At 47.5% G+C, this 9,737-nt stretch overlaps 1 protein-coding gene across 1 annotated transcript in view; it reads right to left on the minus strand.

Annotated features, from left to right (window-relative positions):
- Positions 1–5,991, minus strand: part of ME2 (malic enzyme 2) — a 24,112-nt gene extending 18,121 nt beyond the window's left edge. The window contains exons 1-2 of the mRNA XM_008928632.4: positions 5,885–5,991; positions 3,905–4,032 (exon numbers count right to left, since the gene is read on the minus strand). Of these exons, the coding sequence (XP_008926880.2) occupies positions 3,905–4,012 (108 nt within the window). The 5' untranslated portion in view covers positions 4,013–4,032; positions 5,885–5,991. The remainder of the gene's footprint in view (positions 1–3,904; positions 4,033–5,884) is intronic.
- Between the last annotated feature and the right edge of the window lie 3,746 nt (positions 5,992–9,737).

Here is a 9,737-nt window from a genome sequence, read left to right on the forward strand (position 1 = left end):
GAGAGAGAAAGCCTTTAGGCAGCGCCAAGGCAGCCGCTGAGCCTCTCTGGGGTTTGTTTCCCGTGGTTAGGGTAGAGCTGTACGCTGCAAACCGTGAGCACGATTTGAAATGGCACCCCTGAACGCCTCGCAGACGTTCCATTAAACCATTAAACCGCTGCTTTCCTAGCTCAGCAGAGGTCGTGGCTCTCGTTCTCCCTTAATGGCATTAATCCTCACGACAAGAACGCCAGGACAGCTCCCTCCCTTCCTCCACCCAGCAGCCCACCAGCCCTGAGCAGAACAGCTGCTCCAAGTTAAATGAGGTCCAGTGCCACCCGCCACCTTTCGGCACTCGCAGCGCCTCTCCAGACAGATGACAAAAGCTGGTTACAGATTAAACAGTTCCACCTTTCCACACTTAATTCCTTTTGAGAGCACGCAGACCTCAGGGGAGCCGACAAAAACCCCTGCAGGTGCACGGCCACGCAGCCTCCAAGCAGCAATCCCTCCCACCTCCGAACACAAAACTGGTGGTGGGACTTTTGGGCTCTGTGCCTCGGGTGTGTTTCTGTCAGTTTCCTGCCTTCTCGGACCTTTCTCTCCTGGCTGATCAGAAGCGTTTCAGGCACTGCATTTCTCAGCCACCAAGACAGCCACCGCGTGCATTTACATCTCCACATCCTGTTTATCCCCGTTTCCCCAGGAAGGCACATGGGCATTTGTGTATTCTGCACCCTGGCTGCTCGACCCAGCTGACACAGCCCGAATCTAAAAAAGCATTGAAATAAATCAAATGTGTCAAAAACCAGCATGGTGAGAAAGGGCAGCGGAAGGGGAAGAGAACACCATGCTTTTAGATCTTCAAGTTCACACAATCTTTTCTTCACATTCTCTTGCCCTATCTTATTTATTTTGTCCAAACAGCTTTGATTTTGGGGTTGAGGGTTTTTTTTTTTGTTGCTCATTTGTCTTTTTATTTCAAACTGGAAACACACAGCCAGAGCGCTTCCCAGAAGCCAGTGAGGTCATGTACAAGTTTGTTAAGGAAACTGATTCTTCATGCTAAGGTAAATCTATCACAGTTTCTGGAAGTATCTGGTAAGGCATGGATGAAAATAAATCGGGCTGAAAAACCTGGGAATGAACGCGGACGAAACTGTGATTAATCTAACTGTTAATAATTTAACTGTTAATAATTTAAAAGCTAAGCAAAACACAGCATGTGAGAAGATGACCACCCATATGGAAGGCAGACACTAGGAAGGTTCCTCAGGATCAGTCTGGGATTAACTTGCCACCTGTGAGCCTCTCCTTCAAAATTCATCCTGCATTTCCACGCGTGTGTGCTCAGGCATATGCACACACAGAGATACACGTGGATGTGTGTGTTTAATGTGTTTAATGACCTGAAGATACATGCTGAAGCTAAAAGTTTGAGAGGCATTGTTGGCGGGGGAGAACAATGATTAACGAATTCAATAACGGGAGGATCGGACACGAACAAAGTCAGGGGTCGTGTACTCATAAATTGTCTGTTCTGTGCTGGAAGAAGAAATGCTGGCCCATCTGAAGCATCACCACCATATAATAAAAATTTAATTGCCAGTACTAAACCAATGAGGTTGTCCTAGCAGCGTTCTAAATGCCCAACAAGCTTAAAGTGCTGCCTTGGCACCGCGGGGATCTCCAGCAGAACAGAAGGTCCTGGAGCCAATTAACTGTAATCTGAATCCCTGCCAGAGAGCAGAAATCAAACATCATGGAAGACTGTAAGCAGGCATGGATGCCAGCAAAAGTTACAGTAGATTCTGCAATTGTCTGGCTGCAGCAGTGGCTGGAAAGAGCTCACAGCCCCTTCTGAGCCACCCCGACAACAAACGCTTGAAAACTGGAGCCCAGTTTTCTGGCTGATGGAGGAGTGTCCACCTGCAAAAGGCAGGTAAGGGTGGGCAAGAAAAGTAAAAAAGGAGGAGGAGAGAAAAGCCTAGTGCAGTGGCAAAGGCCAAGAGCAGATTAATCTGCACAAGGGGAAGGGCTGGCTCCTGCCAGCAGCGCTGCCACCCTGCAGTCCTTCGTTCTAGGGCCCACGTGTACCAGGGGAGACCAAGTGCTCTGTGGAGCTGATAGAGGACTGTAAAAATGAAACACGGGCAAATAAAACACAGGCCATAAAATGATGATCTCAACAAGCTGCCAGCAAGAGATAAAACCCTTTATCTGTGCCTGTTTGTAGATTTTATATATATGTATATATATATATGCACGTGAGGCACTTGTGGGCAAGAACAGCACAAGGGGTAAAGTACCTGCTGTGTTTAATAAATCATTTATTTCTCTGATGAATATCCAAAATGCATTTCTGTACAGACACTGCATCCAGCATCAAGCAGCATCACTTAACGAGCTTACAGATCCATTCCAGCAGGCATCAGCAGTAATGACACACTGATGCAACAGAGACAAACTAATGCAGGATGGATTTTCCTCCCACAAGTATAAATTCTCGGAGACAACAAAAAAGTTTCAAAAATCAATTGTTATTAACAAGAAGCTCTCTGTTCTTCCCTCCTCCCCCACTAAAAAATAAAAAAAAAATTAAAAAAAATATATTGCATTGTGTTCAGTCCACCAGAGAACTCCAGGGTTAAAAAACATAAAAAAAAAATGGAAGGTATTATCACTAGAAAACCAGTAAGAAATGACCTATTGTTCTTGTTTCAGAATACTGTTGCATAATCATCATTTGGAGAAGCTTACAGGGGTTGAAGTAATTTCCACTGGCATGTCGAAGTGTTTGTAGCTCGGAAAGTCTCGAGATAATCTGATCTTGACAAATCACAACAACCTGCTCTTTTCTCCTTCCCTGACACAGCAATCCCAATTTCACTTTTCCAGTCAGCCAGCCTCTAGCTTCCAGAGCTCTGTCTCTCTCTCTCTTTAGGCAGCCTGGATTCATGCAGTATTGAGGCTGCACTCTACTGTCCAGGGGGGAAAAGGGAAAGGGGGAAAAAGAGAGGAGGGGGGAAAGAGAGAAGGGGAGGAAGGTTTTGCTGTGCAGAGGAAAGAGTCCAGCTTCTACAGCTCCACTGCTCAGGAAATGCCCTGTGAGAGGCAGGTAGATTTGACACCTCTCCTGACCACTTCAGACACCTTGGATCAGCTACCAAAACCACCTCGCCTGATTTCTTACCACTTTTAATTTGCACATTGATAGTTTCAAGATTCCTGAAGGCCACTACTACTAGAGGAAAAAAAAAAAAAAAAAGGAGATTGGAGGAGATGGGCTTGTGGGAATAGGAGCATTTTTGTGAAAGGGGAAAAAAAAAAAAAGCTGCTCTCTTAGAAGTTCATCCCAATGCATGGAACTAACATGATATCTCTACCTCCCAGTTAGCTCCATTCAAGGTTTATTTTTAGATGCTCAGCCAGACTCTGCACAGGGATGTTCCTCAGTAATATGGCTCAGTCCTAACCCCCAGTCTTCCAGGAAAAAGCCAGGATTAGGGCAGGGAAGGCTAACACTTTGTATCACTAGCAAGACCGAGTTCAGCACTAACTTCTGCGAACTATGAAGCGAGACTCCCTGTCAGCTAAAGCCTGACTTCAGTTCCACCAGGCCAAAGAAACAAGCCAGTAACTGGCAAACACCAGCAACCCTTCACCTGGCACAGGGAAGCAGGAGTGCTGACTGAGTTAAGACCCAGCACAGCAGGGGAAGCACAGGCTGGCAGAAGCAGAAGTGTCACCTTGTACTGCAGGTGCCCAGGCAGTAAACTCGAAACGATCACCGACTCCTCCATCCTCTGCACCTTTCCTCTTTGTTTTTGGCTGCGGCCCAGAGCTCTAACCCCGGGACAAGGTCCGTCGGGCCACGAGCAGGTGAAGGTAAGGCACTCGAAAGCGGCAGGCTGCCCAAACCAACCTTGTTTGTCCGTGGGTTCAGCATCAGCGGCTTCCCCTTCTCCTTCATGTGGATGCCGCGGCGCGCCATCGCGCACGGGGCGGCGGCTGCTCTCAGTCGGGAGAACATCTCCTGCTCCTGTGCTGCACCTGGGGGGGAGGAGGGAAACAGAACCACTCAGAATTCACGCACAGGCAGCGGAACCGGCGCTCGGAGGCCCCGACTGTGGCCAAAGAAACGGGCACGTGCTCAATAAGACCCTTCCACGCCGTGGAAACGACGACCGAAAATCGCCCCCCGCGGGGAAAAAGGAGGGAGGCTTTGGAAGGGTGAGGGCACAGGAGAGAGGGGAGAGAACACACAGGGATACTAATGGGAGCCAGCACGATGTTGTGGGCAGCGGTCAGCCAGTCAGCACTCACTGGGTATTGCCTTACACCATAAACCCGGGGGCAAACATTAACCGTCCGTGGTGACCCGTGGGACTGGCACCGCCGCAAATGCCAGGGAGGACACAACGACTCGGGCGAGGGCCGCCCGAAAATTCAGGCTGAGAGGTTCCCTGACAGCTTCCTAACGACGAAATGTCACGGCCTGGGCGACAGGAAGGAAAGAAACTACGTCTGTTAGCGTATTAAGGCTGGATTAGAACAAAACGCAGAATTAAAACGGCCAAAAGAACACCACTGAACTCCGGATTCCAGGCTTAGGCTTTTACAATTCCAAACATTAAAAAAAAAGGTTATTTTCAGGGAGAATGTATCCCTTTCAGTAAAGGGAATGTCTCTCTAACAAAATAAAAAAATTCGTTAGAAGCACTCAAAAGCTAAACTCCCGAACCCACTTTATTCACCCATTAACTGCAAACTCTTTGGAGCAGAAATTAGGACTTATCCACATGCTTTTATAACTCACTACCACCAGGTAACGTGAACTGGACTCATCTCTCAGAGATTATTTCACCAAGACAGAGAGACAACAGCAGCCACAGGACCATGGTCTGCACGAAGACACACTGAGAGCCCAGAAAGGACAGCAAAGAGCCAGGATCAGGGAACCTCTCCATGGCAGCTGGTGCCCCCTCCGAGACTCAGGCAAAGGACAGTAAAGCAGGTTATGAGACATTTTTAAGGAATGAAATGATGCATGGTTTGGATTTTTAATTTCTTCCAGATGGGAGACAAAATTGGATTAAGGAACAAAACTTCATTATCTTAAATACAGCCTGAATACTTTAGAAGACCTTTCTATAATCAAATTTACACATAATCAGCTTTTAAGAGGGCAGACTGGTCTTACAAGTTACAGTCTGAGGATTTTCTTAGAAATCTTTCCAAGCATTAAAAAAAATATGCAAACATTTAATACTTTTCATCATCGGTTATGCCCGAGTTTCTCTTCCACCCACCACAGAGAAGCAGCTCTGACATTCAGAAGCAACCCTCTCTCTCATCCTGTGCTTGTTTTGTTTAGGCTGCGCTCAAAACCCGTGTGTTCAGTTGTTCTGTGGCAAAGACCATAAACTTACTGTGCCTTGCCAGCACTACAAACAACTGCTGCCTTTCATGTGGGTCCTTCCTCCCCAAACACAGCAAGCAGTGGACCAAGCGCAGCTGGTCCTGCCAGCACTCAGGGCAGCTGAAAATCAGGATCAGATAAGGGAAATTAATTCTGTGCTGCAAAACAACCGGCCCCTAGGAACAACAAGTTCGGTTTTAGCCGGTTTCAGCCCTGGTTGCACATTTGCCATCGTTACACAGCTGTGGGTCCACCTCCTCCTGCCTATGGTCTGTGATTCCAGAGCCACAGCAAACCCCCACCCCACAGTCCCATCAGCCCGGTGCCAGGGTGGCTTCAGTCAATGAGCAAATACCTTAAACAGGGAGTTAAAAGGCAGGACAAACACCACACCTTATCTTACTCCAATTAAATCTAAATTACTTCATTGCAATTAACGAGCATTTAAGAACCAAACAAGATTGTGGCCCAGATTTCTCCTACCTTGACCAATTAACTCTCCAATCAACGAGACAGAGAGGAAAAGACTTCAGGGCTGTGATACAAATCTTACTTTCTTCTCTACTGTCTGAGAGAGGAGACTTGATCCTTCCTGAGGTGTCACATCACCTAAAATGATTCTCTTGGTGGAGGTATCTCAGATAGATAGAGCAAGTGGGAGAATCAAGTTTCATTTTCCACTTAGCCCCTCTGTTTAGATCCAAGAGATATGATCTCAGCTGATTCGTATCCAGCATTAAACCTGACTGGTTATTCTCCTTCCCTGGCTCTTCTAATCATTCCCTATTTCTGTTTCACCTCCCACCTTGCACATCTCCTCCAACTCATTTTGTCAAAGGCTTTTAAAACTGTTTTTGCAAGAACCTGCCTCCAAAACTCACCCTAACATGACTTACCCTGAAACCAGAAGCAAGCAACCCTTCCCCATCCTCTCTCCACGCTCCCGTGTAGGAGTGCCAGGAGCTTTGCATGCGTGACCATGACCTTCCTTGACACTTCCAGGGATCCAGAGGCAGCCACAGCTTCTCTGGGAAACCTGTGCCAGGGCCTCACCACCCTCACAGACAAAAATTCCTTCTCAATATCCCATCTAACCCTGCCCTCTGGCAGTGGGAAGCCATTCCCTGTGTCCTGTCCCTCCATCCCTTGTCCCCAGTCCCTCTCCAGCTCTCCTGGAGCCCCTTTAGGCCCTGGAAGGGGCTCTCAGCTCTCCCTGGATCCTTCTCTTCTCCAGGTGAACCCCCCCAGCTCTCCCAGCCTGGCTCCAGAGCAGAGGGGCTCCAGCCCTTGGAGCATCTCCCTGGGGGAAGGACATCAGCTGAGGGAAGCAGGGGGGTTGGAACGATGTGAAAACACACACGGAGGAATGAGGTTGTGCAATGTCCTGTGAGGAGGAACTAGGAAGAAAGCAGCGGAATTGAAAGGGGAATGAAATTCCTCCACAAAGATGTGTCAGCACAACCAGAACAAGGACATCTCTTCTCCCTTCAGTAAGGCTGAGGACTAAACAAGACCGTGGTGCACCTCTACACTGAATCCACTACAACTGGTTATTTCTGACTTACTACTAAGTACAGGCTGTGTCACAATTTAAGGGAAATAAATCCCTCAGCATATCAGATCACAGCTCTCTGCTGTGACTTATCAGGAGGCATCTGCCCCAGGTCAAACTAATTACCAAAATGCACAAGTGCCCTTATCTGGGAGCAAATGTTTCTCTGGTGCAATTATAGTTCGTTAAATTGCAAAAGCTACTTTTAAGGGAAAGGTTCATGGTGTTCTTCAGAGGTCCAATTACTTTGCTCCCAGAGTCAGGAAGCCCAGTGTCAATTAAAGCAAGGTCTGCTTCAATTACTGCACGGGCTGCCTGACCTGTGGATCCTACCTGACTGCTCAGGGTGTCTCCCAGTGGACAGCAACCTGTGCTGCATGACTGTGCAGCCTTACAAAAGTTTGAAGGGCGGGCAGGCACAAATGCAGTTCAAGCACTCCTGAAATCCCCTGCCAATAAAGAGTTCCAGTCCTCCTTCCATGTACTGAAATTAACAAGGCCCGTGTGCCACCAGGAGCTTTTTTTTTTTTTTTTTTTGGTAACGCAGGCTGAAATTACCAACTCAAGGCCACAGAGGCCCCACAGAGTTTCCAGTCCTTCAGGCCTCCATCGGTGTAGGTTTTTTTAAGCCAACAGACATTTTCTCTTAGGTACCCACAGCAGCCTGCCCAGTGAGTCTGCAGGTCTGGTGTGGATGCACCACTGCACTCTATTCTCTTTTTTATTCCCCCCAGTAACAAACAGACAAGCCTTGCCTACCCAAGCATGACACAAACCAGGCACACACTAGCTGGCTTCATCACCTCAGCAGTGATAAGGCAGTCTAAAATTATTACATTAGGCAAGCACCGACTACAAACGTGTCTCCCCAGGGGACTTTTACTCCAAGCAGCTTTTCCTGCACCCACCACCCCGCAGCAGGTCAAGGGGACGCTTCTGTTTTGCAACAGGAGCACCCCAGGAGGAAGGAGCAGGGGGACAAGGATGGGGAGGGACGTGGTTCTGTGCAGCAGCTCGGCACCTCTGGCTCCCCGAGCTGACCAGATGCTGCTGCTGAGGGAAGTTTTCAGGTTCTCTTCAGCAAAGTCCTGAGCAATCACCTTAAAGGACGTTTCCAAGGCACCTTGAGATCTGCAGATTAAAAGGAGCGGTCATACGGGGAGGAGATACTAATAAACTGTTCAGCAGCAGTAAGTGGGTTATTTTGGAAGCAGATCTTTAACAAACTCAAATTACTTTTCTTCCCTTTTGTCCTAAAGGCAACCAGTTCAACCAGGAGAAAAGAGTTAGGTGTGGAGCACTTAAGTGGAATAATCAAGTTCACAACTGGAGGCTTGAAACAATTCAGCAAATAAAGCACACTTAGGTGAATTCAAATGAAAATAATTTCGGAACACCTTTCTAAAAAGAGTATATCTGAACTACTTTAACTCACAATGTCAGAAAACCTCTTAACACAAACAGAAAGTAGGGCTGAATTATTTGTTACTGGAGCCTTGGTTCATAACAGAACCAAACCACATCAAAGAGCTGTATTTTTGTACATTAATGGACCTGACCTAAATATTCTGATCCTTAAGAATCATGAAGTCCATTGTCTTTCACTGTGGGAACTGCAGCAGCAGTATTTTTGGCCCAGTCTGACAAGGAGATGTATTCTCATTCTTGACTTGTGTTCCATTTGTGTAACTGGGAGGGCTACTGGTGGTAAAGGTAAGGACGTCAACATATGCAGGACAAAGGCCTTCTCCCAGAAAACCCTCAAAAATACTGCAGGAATAAAAAGAAAGCTACTGATGCTTTATTCTGGAGAACTGGTACATCTCTGTGTTAGAGCTGTTCAGCTCAGAAACACAGATTTTTTTTATTTTTTTTTTTTTTTGGATACAAGTTGAGAGAGATGGACAAGGATGTTCTCAACAACAGCTGCACTTACAAAAGGGAATTCTTCCTGGAAGAACAACTGAGCAATAAGCACAAAGAAACCGAGCTGCTTGCTAATTCAGGGACAATCTGGCGAACTATCAGCCTGTCAACCACCTAGAAATGTCAGTGTGTACTAGCTGGGACTTAAAAAAGAAAAACCCTGCTTAAATTACAGAGAAACCTGAATAATGATACAGTAACAGCAAAACCGCTCCTTCTGCTGCAATGGAGGTGCTGGCACCGCCAGCAAAGATGAAAATTCAATTAGTACTCACTCAAGCTCAGCACACCACCACGCACACTCTGACAGCTTCTCTCTTAGTTTGCAGGAGAAAAGAGCTCCAAATCTTGCCTGCACTCACGTTGCTGACTCACAGGCTGCCGCACAGGCTTATCAGAAGTTTTGTCCTGCGACTGCAACGCGCAAATTCTCTTAAAATACAAAGCCCGGGGTAAATTTTCGCGGGTGGCGTCGCGTCTGACAGCACATCTGGCACCGCTGGCTGCACGCACACACACACACACACACACACACACACACACGGGGCACTTGCAGAGCTCCATATGCTGCCCGGCCCTTCCATTCGCCCACATGGAAATGCGTGTACGCAGAAAACTTCCCTTTTGCTGCTCGGTACTTTGTGGAATTAAGGGCACACCAAACAATTGATGTTTAGTGGGTTTGGTTGGTTGGTTGGGTGCGGGAGGGTCCTTTTTTCGTCGGCCCTTTATCAGGGCGCTGTGAGTTTTCCCTTGTTCGGGGTTCTCTTTTCCTGTTAGTTAAGGGATCCTCGCCACGACAGCGCACCCCGGGTGCCTCGTACGGCACTTCATTGGCAGCTTTTTTTAACGTTTCGG

This window comes from Manacus vitellinus, unplaced genomic scaffold (assembly GCF_001715985.3).
Source record: "Manacus vitellinus isolate BGI_N305 unplaced genomic scaffold, ASM171598v3 scaffold_42_pilon, whole genome shotgun sequence".
In the NCBI taxonomy this organism is placed as follows: Eukaryota; Metazoa; Chordata; class Aves; order Passeriformes; family Pipridae; genus Manacus; species Manacus vitellinus.